Source organism: Peromyscus maniculatus, chromosome 6 (genome assembly GCF_049852395.1).
Source record: "Peromyscus maniculatus bairdii isolate BWxNUB_F1_BW_parent chromosome 6, HU_Pman_BW_mat_3.1, whole genome shotgun sequence".
Lineage (NCBI taxonomy): Eukaryota > Metazoa > Chordata > Mammalia > Rodentia > Cricetidae > Peromyscus > Peromyscus maniculatus.
In genome coordinates, this window is record NC_134857.1 from 70,717,456 (window position 1) to 70,736,607 (window position 19,152).

The window sequence follows — 19,152 nt, forward strand, 5'->3', positions numbered from 1 at the left end:
GCATTGGGGCTTCTGAAGAGAGAGGGTTTGATAATTATGAACTCCAAGTAAGCAGGTCTAGCTGGCTCCCCTGGTCATTGAAGCTTGGAGGGCCTATCCAACTCCACGTTCCTAGGATACCAGCATTGTGTGTGAATTCACCCACTTCACTGCTCCATTTGAGTTTAACTCGATCGATGAACCTTGGAGACAACCATGTTCCGCATACGTTTGTCAGCCTTCACCCAGCACGGTGAGAGGAGTGCTGCCCCTCCCCGACCTCCGCTCTTCGGCTTCATGCCTCTCTTCCTCTTTTTCAATGCTCTTGTCATTTCTCGAAAGGAGAACTGAGAACTTCTGGCTCTGGCTAGAGCGTTCTAAACCTGGAAGTGGGGAGTCACCTGGGTTTCCCAGGTCTAGGTCTTCAAGGCCTTCACCGTGGCACGGTGGCCACATCTGACTGTAGGACGGTGGCCACATCTGACTGTAGGACGGAGGGCAGGACAGGAGCATCCGCTCTGACTTCGGGGGCCACCTGGGGTCAGTTGTCTTGCTTGTCCGCTGGGTGGTGGGAATCCGCTTGGTTGCAGGGGACCCTCCCAGCCACCAGGGGTCGCGCTGCAGGCGGCGGGGTGCTGGGCCGGCGCTAGCCAGGGTCACGGCCGCAGGCCCGGGTTGGTGGCGTGGGGGGGTGGAATAGCAGCGGCGCCCGCGGCTCTTGGGTGTGTGTGTGTGTGTGTGTGGCGGGGGGGTGAGTGGAGAAAGCAGGGCGCGCGGAAGAGCGCGGGGTCCCCAGCACCGCGGGAGCCGGAGGACCGCACGGCCAGAGCTAGCGGCACGGCAGCAGTCCCCGCGTGGTGCCGCGCGCCTAGACGCTGGGACCGCCCAGATCTCTCTGCACCGTGCCCGGCGCCCTCGGCCGCCTCATCTTCCTTCAGCCCAGGCGCGAGCGGCTCCCAAGTCGAGCGCGCCATGTCCGGGGCTGGATAGCAGCCCGGCCGCCCGCCGGCCCGCCAGCCCGCCCTCCAAGCCACCCGCCAGCGGGCCGGCTGGGGAGTCCCAGGGCAGGCAGGTAGGGGCCGGCCCGGGCGGGGCAGCGGGCGGGGAAGGGCGGGCGGAGGGGCGGGCGGCACGAGGGACTGTACCCCAGCTGTTCTTCTGCGCTGCGCATCTGGTTCCGCTTCCTCCCTCCCAGGGAAGTGAAAGTGGAGGGGAGGGCGCAACCTGGAGCGAGCTAGCTGTGCCGGGCACCCTATACCCTGGAGCTCCCGCGGGCGCTCCAGCCGGGGCACCCCTCCTTCCCGCTAGGGTCACGCGGCTGCTGGCGCGGCTGCCGTCACGTTCTCGACAGTCTGTGCGCGCGCTTCCCTCGGCCCTCTGGCCCCAGGCTCAGCCACCTCCCCCGCGGCGCGCCCTCTGCCCCAGCCCCGACTTCCCGTCATCCGGCTTGTGGGTGTTGGGACCCAGTGTGGCTCCAGTGCCGTTGTTTTTCCCCCAAGGGAGAAGGGACTGCATTCTATAGGACTCTCCCCTGGTTGAGAGAGGGTAGGCCTGGATGCACAAGCCGTGTTGATCCGGAGCCACCCACTTGCCTATTAGCGGGTCTCATCTAACGGCTTTTGCCTGCTGCCTTGGGGTACAGAGAGCTCCCATTGGCCTACAGTGGATGAGAAAGGGAGCTGTGTCCTGGAGTTAAATCAGGAGGCTGACGCTGACTCCTGGCTTCACCTCTCAGATGTGGCGAAGCTCGAGCTAAATTTAGCTTGAGTTGGGGCATGTGTGTCCAGGGGCCAGGTTGAGAAGGGAGCCCGCTTGGCTCCAGTTCTCTGAGGAAGAGTGGGAGGTTGAATAAACTGTGCATCCTGGAGACATTGCGAGTTACCTCTGCCTTGCTCAGGGTCCTCAGGGTGGGGTTTGCCTTGGTCTGAGGCTGTGCTGGCACCTTCAACAGTGCTGCCCCCCTCCCGTCGCCACCACACACCCATAGGCTGACTTATGCTGAGCAAGCTGCAGCTTCCCCTTCCCGGGGCCGTTTCAGGAAGTAACCTCCTTTCCCCTCTGAAGCACTCTCCCAGCCTCCAGCCCCTTGCAAACCACCCACCAGGCTTCTTCCCACCGTCAGCACCCTGGGGCACCTCAGGACTCTTGGGGCGCCCACTCCCCAGGGTCAGGCCATGGAGGCAGGTGAGAAAACAGTTACCGATAGACTGTTGCGGGCCTGATTCTGTCTGCGTCTGGGTGGCACGGGCATGGAATGACTGGAGCTGTCTCCCATAGTCCCTTTGTACCCAACTGCAGACACGTAAGGATTCTGGAGATGGGAGAGCCCTGGTTGCTTGGCCAGATAGGTAAAGTTAAGGTAGGGGAAAAAAAAAAAAAAAGATAGTTGAAGTCTGAGCAGAAGCTACATTTTGGGTTTTGCAAGCCTCCCTAGAAACCCGTGGGGTCTTCTAAAATGTAAGGGTGAGTGATTGAAGAGCATTAGCTGTGTCAGAACGGTTCTTGTGGTGTTATTACCAGAGCAGGAAGGCCAGAGACCTGTAAAAAGGCCAAGGTTGGTATGATGTGGTAGCCCGAGTGAATGATACCATTGCAGGCCTTTATAGAAAATACTGTGTTCTCTGAGATGTAACTGTAGGGAGTGAAGAGGGGCAAGCCTTTGAAGGAATAGGTGAGTAATATGTCAGATGTGTGTTGTAGCGTGGAGTCTGGGTGCTTTGGGAAGAGAGGGCTGATATCACTAAGAAGAAGAAGGGACCTAGTGGTCTCTAAGGAGCTGTGGTGGGATGTGAGAGTGTGATGATGTCATAGGTGGGAGAGTACAGGATTGGCTGATCATTTATCCTTTCCTTAGAAGAACTAGGAAGAGGAAAGAAGGGAGGGGGGGGGTCCATGGGAACACTAGCCTCTGGTTGCCGTGGGAACACTAGCCTCTCTTGCTTCATCTTTTTCTCAATTGACCATTCCAGATGCCGTGAGTGAAGGGGGGGCCATGGCAGAGGAGCGACCGCCTCGGTTGGTGGATTACTTCGTGGTAGCTGGGCTTGCAGGAAATGGGGCACCTATACCTGAGGAGACCTGGGTTCCTGAACCTACTGGGCCCCTGCGCCCTCCCCGGCCCGCTGAACCTATTACAGATGTGGCAGTCATCGCTAGAGCACTGGGCGAGGAGGTGCCCCAGGGCTACACGTGCATCCAGACTTCTGCTGGTGGCCACCCCTTGGAGCTCAGTGCTGGGCTCCTGGGTGGAACCCAACCCGTCATCTGCTACCGCAGGGGGCGTGACAAGCCCCCCCTCGTTGAGCTGGGGTGGGTGCCCCTATCCATGCCGGCACTAGGGGAAGCTGGGAGGGACTTTGGCATGAGCTAAGAAGAGCTAGGGATATGGGTTGAGAGGAGGAATACTCGAACAGCGGCAGGATGGGCTGGAGGTCAGAGGGGGAGGGGCTTACGAGCTAGTGAATGTTTCTTCATCTGCAAAGCGAAAGCAGTGTCTCCTCCTCGCTGGCTGGTTCAGAATATCAGATAGGGTAAACCATGTGAGGAACTTAGCAGAGAGGCTTTCGGTTCTTAGTGCTTACGCGACCACTGGGGAGGGCATGGCTTCAAGGGATGCTTCCTGACCGAGAGGTAGAGTCGAGGCAAAAGAAGGCAAGGATCCTAGAGGACAGAGCTTGAAGCAGGAAGTGGTGGACTCTACGACCAGGCTCTGACAAGGCTGAGGGAGAACATGGCTGGTCTAGGAGGCCGGGTATGCAGAGCCGGTCTTTCCATCCTGACCTCTCGATGTCTCTGCCCTCTGTGCCAAGGGTGTTATATGAAGGGAAGGAACGACGCAAACCTGGCTTCCAAGTGCTTGACACGACACCATACAGTCACTCAGCCAACCTGGCCCCTCCAGGCCCTGGGCACCCCCGCACCTACCTCATGTACCGGCGGGCAGCAGAGGGGGCAGGGTTGCATGCCCTGGGCATCACTGACCTTTGCCTGATCCTGCCCAGCAAGGGTGAGGGCACTCCTCACACTTACTGCCGGCTGCCCCGAAACCTCAACCCTGGCATGGTGAGTGGTGCTGTGGTATTGAGAGCCAAAACCTGGGCCATGAGTGTAAGGGAACAGAGGGTCTTCGGGGACCCCGGCCTCTGGCACCAGGGCCAGATCAGAGGTGGCTTGGCTGGGGGAACTGGAATTGGGGTAGCTCTGAAGACAATGCACAACTGAAGGGTGGTAGAGAGCAGATGGACCCCCAGAAACCTTTGCTAGTGACGTGTCTGCTTATCTCTTGTCATTTCCGGGCCAGTGGGGTCCAGCAGTGTACCTATGCTACAAGGTGGGCCTGGCCAAGGCCAACACGCTGGTGTATGAGGCAGGTGAGTGCCCTCCTTGTCCTTCCTATCCTCGGGCCCCTCCATTCCTCTGCTGGGTGCCTCTTGGTTTGGTAACTTCGGCGATCCCAGGACTTACTTCCCCTTGCCATCTAGCCCCTTCTCTGGGATCCCCTAACTTCTTGACCTGGAATCGAATGGACCTCTTCACTCTAATGGGGTGCTTTTCTGCTGGGTCATAGAGCTGCTGGGCCGCTACCCCGAGGAAGACAATGAGGCGTTCCCTCTGCCCGAGTCAGTGCCGGTCTTCTGCCTGCCCATGGGAGCCACGATCGAGTGCTGGCCTGCCCAGACCAAGTACCCAGTGCCCGTCTTCTCCACCTTTGTGCTCACGGGTGCTGCGGGTGATAAGGTGGGTGTGTGGAGTGTGGTAAGGGGTCCACGCAATGCAGAGCCCAGATATCTGATTATCCCTATACCTCCGCCAGGTGTATGGTGCCGCCTTGCAGTTCTACGAAGCGTTCCCGAGGGCCAGGCTGTCAGAGAGGCAGGCGCGGGCACTGGGCCTGCTGAGCGCCGTGGAACGGGGCCGGGCACTGGGGGGCCGAGCCGTGCGCAGCCGGCGAGCCATTGCGGTGCTGTCGCGCTGGCCGGCCTTCCCCGCCTTCAGAGCCTTCCTCACCTTCCTCTACCGCTACTCCGTCTCAGGCCCCCATCGGCTGCCCTTGGAAGTGTGAGCACGGCTCTCCCGACACTGGGGAGTTAGGAGGCATTAGAGAGGATGAATGGGAGACATGAGAATGGAGTTGGGGGTGGGGGGGATGACGCTGAGCACCCAGCGGACAAGACTGCAGTGTGGTTATATAGTGTGTCCATTTAAGCTACTGGCTAGAGGTAGGTGGAGCCAAGAATCTAGCCTGCGGGCTGGAGAGATGGCTCAGAGAGGTTAAGAGCACTGGCTGTTCTTGCAGAGGTCCCGAGTCCAATTCCCGGCAACCACATGGTGGCTCACAACCATCTGTGATGAGATCTGACACCCTTTTTCTGGCATGCAGACGGAACACTGTGTACAAAATAAATAAATGTTAAAAAAAAAAAAAAAAAAAAAGAATCTAGCCTACACTTGTTAGTTGTTGGGTCTTGGCTAGGTCTGTGTCTGCCCAGCACAGATCAGTGTCTTATTTTTATTTATTTGTTTGTTTATTTATTTACTTATGAGACAGGGCTCACTATATAGCCCTAGCTGGCCTGGAACTCTCTTCATAGACCAGGCTGGTCTCAGAGTCACAGAGTTTTTTTTTTTTTTTTTTCTTTTTTAAAAACAGGGTTTCTCTGTGTTGCTTTGGAGCCTTTCCTGGAACTCACTCTGTAGCCCAGGCTGGCCTCGAACTCACAGAGATCCGCCTGGCTCTGCCTCCCGAGTGCTGGGATTAAAGGCGTGCGCCACCACGCTCAGTTTATTTATTTATTTTTTATTTATTCGTTTTAGAGAAGTTTTCATGGTAGCCATGGCTGGCCTGGAACTCACTGTGTAGATGAGGGGATTTCAGGCAAGGGGACCTCCTCTCTAATGTGTATAAGATCGATGTATAACGCTGACCCAAGCCAAGGGGGCGGGCTCAGGGGGGAATGGGGTTTTCGAGGCTAGGATAGAGAGAGAGTGTATGGAGGGCCAGGACAGGGATGGACTGAAGAGTCGGCCTCACCTCTCTCCTCTCTTCCTAGGCACATCTCCCACTTCGTTCACAACGTCCCGTTCCCTTCCCCGCAGAGACCCCGCATCCTAGTGCAGGTGAGAGGTGAGCCTCGGCTGGCCTAGGAGAAAGGAGAGGAGGTGGCGGGGCTGGCCAGGAGCATCCTGACCTGTGGCTCTTTTCCCCAGATGTCCCCCTACGACAACCTGCTCCTCTGTCAACCTGTCTCCTCACCCCTGCCCCTCAGGTATGCGCCTAAATGGGGAGTGGGGCCTCTGATGACCTGGGGTACAATAGGGGGCATGAGTCAGAGCGGTACCGCTGTTGAGACCTTTGCAGCCTGGCCTAGGTGGGGTCCGAGTCGGGCTCCCGAGTCTCCGTGGCGACCCTCTCCTCCTCTCGCGCCCCACAGTGGTGCTAGCTTCCTGCAGCTGCTGCAGAACCTGGGCCCCGAACTGGCTATCACCTTGCTGCTGGCCGTGCTCACGGAGCACAAGCTGCTGGTGCACTCGCTGCGGCCAGATCTGCTCACCAGTGTCTGCGAGGCCCTGGTCTCGGTGAGTACCGCCTCATCTGGGCGACCTCTCCAGGAGGGCTGCCTGCTCCGGGGCCCCTCCATCCAGAACTGGACTCTTCCTCTTTTCCCTCCCTTGGGGGAAGAGGGTCTCCAGCCTCTCGGCCTGGGTGTAGTTGTCGGAGACAGGGTTTTCCTTCAAGATTAGCTCCAGCAGTTTCTTCAGACGGGCCTCGCCTCCCCAAGGCCAGGCCCCTGTGCTCACCGGCTCTCACCGGCTCTCACTCCCTGGGGCTCTAGATGATCTTCCCGCTGCACTGGCAGTGCCCCTACATTCCGCTGTGCCCGCTGGTGCTGGCGGATGTGCTGAGTGCCCCCGTGCCCTTCATCGTGGGGATCCACTCCAGTTATTTCGATCTGCACGACCCGCCTGCTGATGTCATCTGTGTGGATCTGGACACCAACACACTCTTCCAGTACGGAGGCGAAGTATCACTGGGGGCCTGGGAGGGGAGCAGGCTGGGGCCGGTGTGGGGGTTTCTTGGTGACTGGAAGGGGGTTTTAGGCTCCAGAGAAGCCCCAGCATCCTTCCTCCTTCTGTTCTCTCTCTTAGAACGGAGGAGAAGAAGCCCCTCTCTGCTCGGACCCTGCCCCGCAAACCATACAAGCTTCTGCTGGCCACGCTGACAAATCTGTACCAGCAGCTGGACCAGAGTGAGAAGCCTGGGTGGGCTTGGGAGGCCGGACGCTGTGGTTGGCTTCAAATCTTCAGTTTGAGGGGAGGGCCCAAGGGGCAATAGATCTTCTCTGAAGTGGTTAGGGGGTTTGGATTTGGTGGGTGTGAAATGAAGCTAGAGACAGGGGTAGGGGAGCAGCCTTCCTGAGCCCATCAAGGAAGCTGAGCCCAGCGGGCGGTGGTGGCGTACGCCTCTAATCCCAGCACTCGGGAGGCAGAGGCAGGCGGATCTCTGTTAGTTCGGGCCAGCCTGGTCTACAAAGCGAGTTCCAGGACAGCTAGAGCTGTTACACAGAGGAAAGAAACCCTGTATGGGGTGGGGGGTGGGGGGAGGGGGGGAGTTGAACCTGTCACTGGAGAGGCTTGAAACTGGTGCCCAACCGTAAGTTTTCAGTGATTCCTGGTGCAAGATCTGTCAGAGGCTGCTTTTGGGGATGGAGACATTTGTATGAAAAACAGGGTGGGGCAAGCCCTGTGGATGCTAACCTTGACTCTCAGACGTATTGATTTCCAGCTTACACTGGACCAGAAGAGGAGGCCTCCCTGGAATTCCTGCTGACAGACTATGAGGCAGTGTGTGGCCGCCGGACGCGCCTGGAGCGGGAAGTCCAGGGAGCCTTCCTGCGCTTCATGGCTTGTCTGCTCAAAGGCTACCGGGACTTCCTGCGCCCTCTCACCAAGGCCCCCTCTGAGGGGTCTCGAGATGTTGACAACCTTTTCTACCTTCAGGGTAAATAAAGAGAGTCTGTCTTTGTAATGGGTTTTGAGGGAGGGCACAGTTAGGGGGCTGGGCTCCATGAGGAAAGTGGGAGTAGAAGATTGCTTATTCCTCCTCTTTTCTGGTCTTGGAGGCAATTAGGGTATACAGGTGAATGTGTCCCGCTAGCTGGGAGCCCTTGGCCTAAGGTGAACGTAGTCATCCTGGTGGTGAGCAGCACTCAGGGGTACAGGTCTGTTGCAGGGCCTGCCCTTGGAGAATTCCCAGTCTGCAGCGGTAGATATAAACAGATAAGGAAGGGACTCTGGGGAACTGGGGTGTTGGAGAGCCGAAGTGCTCTGCGGGAGAGGTGTGACTAAATGGCGAGGGCGAAGAGCTGGCTGCAGGCAGGAGAGGGCTGTGGTAGCTAGAGAACCGTGGTGACCCCTTCAGACCCACTCTCCCCCCGCTCAGGTTTCCTCAAGTCCCGGGAGCGCTCCAGCCACAAGCTGTATTCTCAGCTGTTGCACACACAGATGTTCTCACAGTTCATCGAGGAATGCTCTTTCGGCTCTGCCCGGCATGCCGCCCTTGAGTTCTTTGACTCTTGTGTCGATAAGGTATCGAGCATTGTCCACCGAGTTCCCCCTGCTTGCCTCTGTTATCCCCAGGCCACGGTTAACTGTGCATCTCAGCTGTGACTGTGGTGGACTACTGGAGTGAGACAAGGCACAGCCTGGGAAGCCGTACATGGCCGGCTTCCTTTGCTTTCCTACCCTTTCAATCTTGACTCTCCTCCGCATGGATCCCCGGGACTCCTTCCCCGTGAATGTATTTTCCTGGGAGAGGCCATCTTCTGGGGACCCTGGCTCTGTCTCTTCCTCTTTCACCTTCCTGTTCCAGGTCCACCCGGAGCAGGAGAAGCCTGAGCCGACACCCCTGGTGGAGCTGGAGGAGCTGTCAGGAAGTGAGCTCACCGTCTTCATCACACCCCCAGAGGAGCCCCCAGTACCGGAAGGCAGTGAATCTACTCCCCAGTACTGGTACGAGTCTCTTCCTTTCACCAGTCCCGAGGCCCACGCTCGCCCCTGTGCTAACTGCCCCCCCTGTTGCCGCTGTCTCTCCAGTTATGATGGGTTTCCAGAGCTAAGACCTGAGCTATTTGAGTCTCCCCAGGAACAGCGGGGAGCCCTGCCTGTGCCGGGCCCATCCCGTAGTGCCCCCAGCAGCCCTGCGCCTCGGCGTACCAAACAGGTAACTAGCAGTAGCCCCTATGGGGAGCCTGGCACAGTGGGTATTGCCTCATGGTCGGATGAGGATACTAATGGTGTTTACCCCATAAAGCTGCTGCGAGGTTTACATAAGCTTGGTACATTAAAAAAAACCAACAAAACAAACCAACAAACAAAACCCCACACTGTACATCCAGCCATAGTGATGCATGCCTTTGATTTCAGCACTTGGGAAGCAGAGGAAAGCAGATCTCTGAGTTGGAGGCCAGCCTGGCCTATAGAGTGAGTTTCAGGACAGCCAGAGCTCTATAGTGAGACCCCGTCTCAAACAAACAACAGCAAAACGTTAGCTTTTGTTACCTTTGTCATTTACCATCCTCCTCCTCAGGAGGAGCTGGCTACATCTTCCAAGGTGCCCACTCATGCTCCAGGGCCAGGCTACTCTACCCTACTGAGGCTCCCAGGAGGGTTGTAGCTTAGGCAGTGCCTCAGCCCTCTTACATCCTTAGAACACAGACCCTGTCTCAGGAAAGTCTTGCTTCTCACACTGCTCCTACAATCAGGAGGTTGAGGCAAGATCTGGTCCAGCCTAGGCTATAGGACAAGACGCTATCTCAGAAAAATATCAAAATAAAGAAAAATATCGGGGGGGGGGGGGCTAGAGAGATGGCTCAGCGGTTAAGAGCACTGGTTGCTCTTCCAGAGGACCCAGGTTCAATTCCCAGCACCCACATGGCAGCTTGAAACTGTAACTCCTGTTTCAGGAGATCTGACACCCTCACACAGACACACATGCAGGCAAAACACCAACACACATAAAATACAAGTAAATAAAAGATACATGAATTTAAAAAAAGAAAAAGAAAAAGATCTGTTCTGGCCTTGGCATCATATTTACCTTGGTGTGTCCCTTGCCCCACCTAGGAGATGAAGGTTGCCCAGCGAATGGCACAGAAGTCAGCCACTGTGCCTGAGCTGTGGGCCCGGTGCCTACTAGGTCACTGCTATGGCCTGTGGTTCCTGTGCCTGCCTGCCTATGTGCGGTCGGCCCCCTCCCGGGTTCGAGCACTTCATACAGCCTACCATGTGCTGCGTGAGATGGAGAGCAGCAAGGTGGTGCTCCCTGATGAGGTAGGCACTCCTCACTACCTGTGTGTTCATGCCCACCCCTAACCCCAGCCAGGATGTGCAACTCTAGGGACCGCGAGAGGGAAACTGGGTGGATGGGCAGCCCGGAGTGGAGTCAACCATCAACCATCAGAGGGCGTGAGCACACACGGGGCCAAGCAGGGGAGACCGCAGGGCATCGAGAGCAGCGGGAAGGAGCTGCCAGGGGAATTGGAGGCTGGAAGCGGGTCCTTGCTGAGGCTTGGGGGTTTGGGTTGGAGGACGTCCCTTACAGCCTGTGCCTCTCTGGGCCTAGGTGTGTTACCGGGTGTTGATGCAGCTCTGTTCACACTATGGGCAGCCTGTGCTGTCCGTGAGAGTCATGCTAGACATGCGGCGGGCAGGCATCGTGCCCAACACCATCACCTACGGTTACTACAACAAGGTACTTAATTGGGGGCAGGAGGCAGGATGCAGCCTGTGCTGGGGCCTGTTGGGGGAGAGTGCTGTCCTTGGACAGCTGCGGCTGTCCCTATTCCTTGGTCCTGTGGTCCTTGTCATCTTTTGTGCCTCTGTGTTGCCTTTGTGCAGACAGAAGGTTTTTTGTTTGTTTTTCATTTTTTTTTTTTTTCCAGACTTAGATACCTTGATTCTTATTTACAACAACCGTAAACTCCATGCCGGACACTGTCCCAGATACATTACACATTTTAAATCATTTTATCTCCACAGTGCCCCCGGGCACTGTGGTTCATCCCTGTATTATAGGAATTGAGATTGCAGAGAATTTGTAACTTGCCCCAGGTCCCATGGCAAACAAGTTAGGGAGTCAGAATATAGGCAAAATTATATCCAGAATTCAGCCTCTTAACCACAATACTAAACTGTCTCCTCTTTTTCAGATAAGGAAACTAAGTAGTTAAGCAGTTGAGATTATTTCTCCAAAGCCATTCAGTTTATAAATAGAGTCTAGCTGGGCATGATGATGCACATCTTTAATCCCAGCACTCAAGAAGCAGAGACAAGGAACATCTCTGTGAGTTCAAGGCCATGCTGGTCTACAGAGTGAGTTCCAGGCTAGCCAGGGCTACATAGTGAGACCCTCAATAGACAGACAAACAGACATAGACAGACAGACAGACAGACAGACAGATGACTAGTAGAAGCTAGATATACTTTTCTCCATTACTACTGATAATGCCTCTTTGGTGCTTCTGTTTCTGGGTGAGCTATTGGCTAGATCGTCCTAGCCAGCATGTTTGGAGAAGGAAGTAGCCCCTGGGGTTCCGGACAGGAGGTAAGGCATCACTAGGTGGGCACTGTGATTGACAGGCTGTGCTGGAAAGCAAATGGCCATCTGGTACACCGGGTGGACGCCTACGCTGGGCCAAGCTCCGGAATGTTGTCTTGGGGGCTGCTCAGTTCCGCCAGCCCTTGAAGGACAGACGGCAGCAGCAGCAGTGGCAGCAGCAGCAGCAGCAGCAGGTGGCCATGCATCAAGAGTCGGGCAGCTCCCAGACAGGTGGGTAGGGACTGGCTCTGAGAGAGCTGTGGTGCCAGACGTGATGGTGCACACCTGCAGTCCTAGGGCTTGGGAAGCCAAGACAGGATGATTGATTGTTGCAAAGTCAAGGCTACCTTGTGCTGCATAGTGAGTTCCAGGCCAGATTCAACATATAGTGAGAATTTGTATCAATAGGAAAAAAAATGGCATGGGGGGGGGGGTTTGGGGGAATGGCACAAGCCTTTGATGCTAGCACTCCTGAGGCAAAGGCGCGCCGGGGTGGGGTATGGGGATTGGGGGTGGGGGCAGATCTCTGTTGTTCCAGGCCAGCCTGGTCTACAGAGTGAGTTCCAGGACAGCCAGGGCTACACAGAGGAACTCTATCTCCAAAAACAACAACAACAATAAAAAAAGACAGGGCTGGATGAGGTAGTTAGGTTCTGATGGGGAGAGACCCAGAAAACTAGGCCTGGCAGGCCTTTCTGTGTGTGGACACACTGCATTTGTTTGGTAGCAGAGGTATAAAGTTCTACCTGGGAGAAACTGCAAAACCCAGGTTCACCCGGGGTGGGGGGTGGCGTTTCAGTCTGGGACTAAATTCTTGTGCCTTCTACAGAGCCCTGTCTGGAGCGCCCCTCCCCGACCCGCCCTCTTCAGCGCCAGACTACTTGGGCAGGGCGAAGTCTGCGGGATCCATCGTCACCCACCGGGCGCCTGGTCAAGAGTGGCAGCCTAGGCAGTGCCCGGGGGGCACAGCCCACCGTGGAGGCTGGTGTGGCTCACAGTGAGTACGCTTCTCTGACCTTCCTTCTCCCTCCCATTGAGTTTCCTAACAACTTTTCAGCGAGAGGGGAAGACTAGGGCCGTGATTAGGGTAGCTCCATGTAATGGTTAGTGGTCCTGTAGGCTCTCGAGGCAATCTTGCCTAAATGTTATAGTGAGTTGTGATGCTAGAATTTGTTGGTTTATACAGTTTTTCATTCCAAAAATTTTATTGTATGTGTATGGGTGTTTTGCCTGCATGTATATCAGTGCATCACCTGTATCCCTGGTGCTCATGGAGGCCAGAAGAGGGTGTCAGATCCCCCGGAACTGGAGTTATACATGGTTGTGAGCTGCCATGTGGTGCTGGGAGTTGAACCCTTAGGAAGAGCAGCCAGCGCTCCTAACTACTGAGCCATCTTTCCAGCCACTGATGCTGGAGTTTTGGCTACAGGAATTGTGTTTGCTTGGGAAAAGAGCAGCTGGGAAGAGTGCAGGGCTCCATCTCTCTTCTCTTTTGACCTGCAGTGATAGAGGCCTTGGGGGTCCTCGAACCCCGTGGATCACCGGTGCCTTGGCAGGATGGAAGCCTCTCAGACCTGAGTCTGACAGGGGAAGAACTGGCACCTGGAGGAAGCCCGGGGGGCTCCGGCTCAGCCCTGAGTGCCCAGTCCACCGAGACCCTAGAAGGGATAAGTGGGCGGGGCCCCAAAACTAGTGGCTGTCAGGAGGAAGTGGGCACCCCCAGAAAAGGACTGGGTGCCCGCCTCCAACAGCTTCTCACCCCTTCCCGCCGCTCCTCTGCCTCCCGCATCCCCCCACCCGAGTTACCCCCTGACATGCCTCCTGCGGCCCGCCGAAGTCCCATGGATAGCCTTCTGTGGCCCCGAGAGCGCCCTGGATCCACTGCTTCCGAGGTAGCCGATGGGAGAAGAGATACTTGACTATCAGGAGGGGAGGGGGCACTGACTGGGTGAATGCCCCTAAAGGTGACCGGGAGGGACTGAAACCAGCCTTCTAAGTGAGAGGAACAAAGGACTAGCTGACTGTGCTTTCTCCTCTAACGGCAGAGTTCCGCTTCTCTGGGCAGTGAGCTGGATCTGTCGGAGTCTTCTCTCAGCAGCTTAAGTCTACGCCGCTCCTCAGAGCGCCTCAGCGATGCCCCTGGACCTTCCCAACCACCTTCCCTGGAAGTGAGCATACCCTGTCCACACCATTGGGCTCATATCCCCTCCTGGAAAGGCAGGGGGAGGGGAGGAGGCGGAAGGGAGGCCTGGCTGGGTTTGAGAGATGGAAGGGGCAGGGAAGGGCATGGGGTGCCGGGGGCCCTGGAACTAAATACGGCTCGTTTCCTGGGGTCTCCTTGCCTGCAGATTCTGCTGTCTAGCTGCTCCTTGTGCCGGGCCTGTGATTCCCTGGTGTATGACGAGGAGATCATGGCTGGCTGGGCGCCTGACGACTCGAACCTCAATACGACTTGCCCCTTCTGCGCCTCCCCCTTTGTGCCCCTGCTCAGTGTCCAGACCCTTGACTCCCGACCCAGGTGCCCAAGGCAGGAGGAGGGCTGCGGGAGGGACAGGCGGTCGGATGGCGTCCCAAGAGCTGACCCCTCCTGCTGTCCCCCTGCAGTGCCTCTAGCCCGAAGTCTGCCCCTGCTGGTGCCAGTGGCAGCAAAGATGACCCTGTTCCGGGGGGGCCTGGCCCTGTGCTCAGTGACCGGAGGCTCTGCCTTGCCCTGGATGAACCCCAGCTCTGCAATGGGCATATGGGGGTAAGGGCTGGGCAGTGAGGAAGTGGGAGTGTGTTGTCTGTTGAGGGGAGGTCCAGGGGTGGCAGGTAGATAGATGGGCATTGAGGACCAGGGGCATGCGAGAGGCGTTTGGACTTGCTGAGTGACTGGGAGGCGAGCCTCTGGTTGTGGCCTTTAGGGCGGATGTTCTGACTGTTCTCCTACGCGTGCCAACAGAGTGCTTCCCGGAGAGTTGAGACCGGGGCGTGGGCGTACCTGAGCCCTCTGGTGCTGCGGAAAGAGCTCGAGTCTCTGGTAGAGAATGAGGGCAGCGAGGTGTTGGCTTTGCCCGAGTTGCCCGCTGCCCACCCCATCATCTTCTGGAACCTCCTGTGGTATTTCCAACGGCTACGCCTGCCTAGCATTCTACCAGGCTTGGTGTTGGCCTCCTATGATGGGCACGCCCCCAGCCAGGTCAGTGCCCTTATGTGGTCCTTGCCTCCTGAATGCTTCCCTCCTCACCTCTCAGTTCTTTGTCTCCTCGTCCTCTCTGTCCTTGGCAGTGTAGAAAAGACATTTTTTTCCAGGCAGGTTTGCCACTCTGACCCTCCTCCATTTCATCATCTGTCAAGTGGCATAAGCAGTAACCTAATAGGATAGCGTAGGCAGAAGTTTCTGTCCCACAAGCCGTTCCCAAGTAACTGGCATGGGGATTTAACATTAATTGTAAATGCTGGGCCGATAGCTCAGGCTCGTTACTAACTATCACAACTTAAATTAACCCATTTCTATTAATATATTGCCACATGGCTTGTGGACTTACCTGCCCTCCAGCATGTCTTGTCCCCTCTGTGTTTCCTGGTGACTCCTCTGTCTCCACCCTTCTTCCTAGAATTCTCCTAGCCTGGCTCTCTCTCCCAGTCTCTCCTGCCCAGCTATAGGCCAGTCAGCTCCTTATTAACCAATGAGAGTAATACATATTTACAGTGTACAGATTGTTCCACAGCAGGATAGGAACTTGATGCAGTGACTAGGACCTAAAAAATGGTTAATGTTTTCCTGTTTATTCCACCAAGACTTACTGCATACATTTTAGGGTCCAGGTGCTAGGTATGTAACAACAGAAAACAAAGTCCTTATTTATAAGAACTGGGAGATAAGAATTTCTTGAACCTTGGGACATGGTGGCTCCAGTCTTTAATCCCAACCCTTGGGAGGAGGCATTCGGGTAGATCTCTGTGAGTTCCAGGCCTGCCTAGTCTACATAGTGAGACCCTGTCCCAGATACCAATAACAGCAAGAAGAAGTTCTTTGCCTTTCTCTTTTATTATGTCCTGTAATGTTTCTCTGTTTCATTGTCTGTCTGTCTCTTTTTCTCGTCCTCTGCTTCTCATTCTGAATTTTTCTTCTCTCAGCCCTCCCAGGGACCATCTCCTTGGCTAACCCCTGATCCAGCCTCTGTGCATGTGCGTCTGCTCTGGGATGTCCTGACCCCTGATCCCAACAGCTGCCCACCTCTCTATGTGCTCTGGAGGGTCCACAGTGAGTTGGTACTTGATCTAGGAGTGAAAGGGGTAGGCTCCTCACCTAGAGAGTCTGGCGATCCTGGTAACCCTTCCTTCCTTTTATCCAGGCCAGACCCCACAGAGAGTAGTCTGGCCGGGCCCGGTACCGCCAGGTCTCAGCTTGGCATTGCTGGAATCAGTGCTGCGCCACGTCGGACTCAACGAGGTTCATAAAGCTGTTGGGCTCCTGCTGGAAACTCTAGGACCCCCTCCCACAGGCCTGCACCTGCAGAGGTATGATGTTCTCACTCAGGTGGCCCTTCACCTGACCTTGGCACCTCTCTCTCTTCTTTGACACTCCTCTACGTTCACTACAGGGGAATCTACCGTGAGATCTTATTCTTGACAATGGCTGCTCTGGGCAAGGACCACGTGGACATAGGTAAGGGTACAAGGAGATGCTGAAGAGATGAGGGAGGTGGGACCAGACACGAGAGGAGGTCCTAATGCGTCAATTTCCATCCTCTCCCCTAGTGGCTTTCGACAAGAAGTACAAGTCTGCCTTTAACAAGCTGGCCAGCAGCATGGGCAAGGAGGAACTGAGGCAGCGGCGCGCGCAGATGCCTACTCCCAAGGCCATTGACTGCCGAAAATGTTTTGGAGCACCTCTGGAATGCTAGGGACCGTTAAGCTCCCCTCTCCCGCCTTGGGTGGAGAGGGGATGGCGAGTGGATTCTAGACATAGCTTGACTCCCTGTGCCCTTCGAAGAGGAACTGGAAACAGGCTGTTCAGCCGTAGGCTCCAGGTGGAAATAGCAGGAAGAGGGACTGGCTGTTACCAGAAGTCACGATCCCCCTATCTCCAGCCTGCCCCATTTGTTCATGCTGATGTTGGGGAAAGCGGCGGAAGTCGGCACAGCTCCATCCTTTCTCCATCCTATTCCAGGGACTCCTGTCCAGGGTATCCTCAGATCTGCAGTGCCCTGGTAGACTTAGAAGTTTTTGTTTTAAAAAACAACTGGAAAGATTTCGCGCTCCCAAGCCTTTGCCCTGAATGGAAGGGAGGGGTTTTATTCCCCACCTCTCTTCCCTGACGTTGCTGAAGGAGCGAGCCCAAGGCAATCTTAGTGTTGTATTTTATTTAGTTATTTATTCTGAGGCCACAGCTCCTATACTTAGGAGATTCTCAAGGGGCGTAAGAAAGAAGGGGATTGGGTTTGTAGCTCCTTGAGAGCCGTGCACTGGGATGCAGAAGAGTCCCAGGCTTCCCTGGGGAAGAACTTGTGCCTCTTCTAGTCCCGATCCTTCTTGTCCACTCCACCTTGGGGAATGCCTCTCCCATCCATGGCCTTGACCTGTGCAATAAGGATTGTTCTCTGCAAAGTTTTGTTGGATGTAAATATAGTAAAAGCTGCTTCTGTCTTTTTCCCCTCTGCCTCCTGTTCTCTGGATTTGGGGTGATACCTTACTTTTCCTGGCTGCATATTCACTTGGCTGCCCTTTCCATCCTCTGTAACCATCAGGTACATCCTAGCCACTTGGTGTAGCGGGAGTCGTCAGGGCAGAAGGGCGAATGCAATGCTGGCTATGGTGGTGCCAGTCTGCGTGGCACTTCCGGCCCTCCCACACAATCACCCCCTTGTCCCTCATCCGTACCCCACACAAAGGCTCCATTCTCTGGGGGCCCTGAGCTCATCTTTGCCTTATTTCCTCTCCTCCTGTCCCCTCCCTGACCCCAGCTTCTCCTGTACCTTCACAAAGATGATAGCTCTCCTCACTCGTCGCCATTGCTCTTGTATATCAGAAGCCCTGGCTATCATCCCAGCTCTCCTTAGGTGCTCTAGCTCCAGACAGTGCTCCTCACTGTGATCTAAATTTGGAGGCGGCCATAGGAAGAAAGAAGCAAGGAGTAACAGTCTTGCTGTGTGGATGCCAGGGAGATTGGGCATCATTTTTCTTTTTTAGATTATTTTATGTGTATATATGGTGTGTGTGTGTGTGTGCGTGTGTGTCTGTGTGTCTGTGTGTGTCTTAGAGTATATATGTACCACATGCATGCAGTACCCACAGAGGCCAGAAGAGGGTGTTGGATATTCAGGAACTAGAGTCACCTTGTGGATGCTAGGAACAGAACCCAGATCCTCTGCAAGAGAAGCAAGTGCTTTTAACTGCTGAGCTATGTCTCTCCAGTCTTCAACTCCTTTTATATACGGTGTGTGTGTGTGTGTATGTGTGTGTGTGTGTGTGTGTGTGTGTGTGTGTGTGTGTGTGTGTGTACACCACATATGCAGGTGCCCACAGCAGCCAGAACAGAGGGTTGGATCCCTTGGAGCAGGCAGTTGAGCACTAGCTGCCTGATGTGGGTGCTGGGAACTGAACTTGAGCTGTGAAAGATCAGTAAGCACTCTTAACTGCTGAGCTAGCTAGCTAGCTCCCCAGGCATCATTTTTCTAATCTCAGGCCCATCTGGAATTTTCTCTCTTTTTCCTGTATAATGAAATAAACACAGGAAACAACTCCTAGCAGAGCCGCAAAACCAATTACCAAAGGGAATCAGCTAACAAACAAATGCCTTGGGGAAGAAGGTCAGGGGTTTTCATGAAGGACATGCTTTACATAAAATGTTAGTGAAAATTCCTAGGAGGTGGTGATCAGTGGATGAAAAGAATGCAGGTTAGGGGTGGTGGCATATCCTTTTAATCACAGCATGCTGGTAAGAGGCAGGTGACCTGTGAGTTCTGTGCCAGCCTGGTCTATATTGGGAATTCCAGGATAGCTAGGACACTTCAGTGAGACCCTGTTTTTTTTTTTTTTTTTTTTAAGTTTTCCTTTTAATTATTAGGACCTGAAGCCAAGAACCCTTCCCATTCAATCCTGAGGATGCTTTTCCAGTATCCTAAAGGAGTAAAGAAGGGAATAAGGAGTTTCAGAAATTTTGTCTTGCCAGGAGGTGGTGAGCACGCCTTTAATCTCAGCACTCAGGAAGCAGAGGCAGGTGGATCTCTGAGTTTGAGGCCAGCCTGGGCTACAGAGTGAGTTCCAGGACAGCCAGAGCTACACAGAGAAACCTGTGTCAAAAAAACAAAAAGCAGCTGGGCAGTGGTGGCGCAACGCCTTTAATCCCAGCATTCGGGAGGCAGAGCCAGGCGGATCTCTGTGAGTTCGAGGCCAGCCTGGGCTACCAAGTGAGTTCCAGGAGAGGCGCAAAGCTACAGAGAAACCCTGTCTTGAAAAACCAAAAAAAAAAAAAAAAAAAAAAAAATAATAATAATAATAAAATAAAATAAAATAAAATAAACAAAACAAAACAAAAAAAAGCAGCTGGGCAGTGGTGGCACATGCCTTTAATCCCAGCACTCGGGAGGCAG

The 19,152-nt window shown here is 55.0% G+C and overlaps 1 protein-coding gene across 4 annotated transcripts; it reads left to right on the forward strand.

The window, feature by feature from the left end:
* The first annotated feature begins 666 nt into the window (after positions 1-666).
* Dennd4b (DENN domain containing 4B) lies at positions 667-17,212 on the forward strand. 4 transcript variants are annotated; one of them, XM_006976257.4, is made up of 28 exons: positions 667-1,051; positions 2,949-3,288; positions 3,789-4,041; positions 4,280-4,349; positions 4,547-4,716; positions 4,793-5,037; positions 6,030-6,096; positions 6,187-6,245; positions 6,411-6,555; positions 6,813-6,988; positions 7,126-7,226; positions 7,763-7,978; positions 8,420-8,565; positions 8,849-8,988; positions 9,073-9,199; positions 10,102-10,308; positions 10,601-10,729; positions 11,617-11,806; positions 12,405-12,572; positions 13,079-13,467; positions 13,621-13,743; positions 13,924-14,093; positions 14,180-14,321; positions 14,517-14,753; positions 15,695-15,821; positions 15,913-16,078; positions 16,162-16,226; positions 16,319-17,212. In XM_006976257.4, the coding sequence occupies exons 2-28, from the start codon at positions 2,972-2,974 to the stop codon at positions 16,462-16,464; spliced, it is 4,491 nt and encodes a 1,496-aa protein (XP_006976319.1). In that variant the 5' UTR covers positions 667-1,051; positions 2,949-2,971; the 3' UTR covers positions 16,465-17,212. The 4 variants fall into 4 exon arrangements, 3 of the variants coding, with proteins under 3 accessions (XP_006976319.1, XP_006976318.1, XP_076430591.1); XR_013052177.1 differs by lacking the exon at positions 667-1,051 and adding an exon at positions 2,029-2,163 and having other exon boundaries at positions 15,695-15,829; XM_006976256.4 differs by lacking the exon at positions 667-1,051 and adding an exon at positions 2,029-2,163.
* Positions 17,213-19,152: the final 1,940 nt, after the last annotated feature.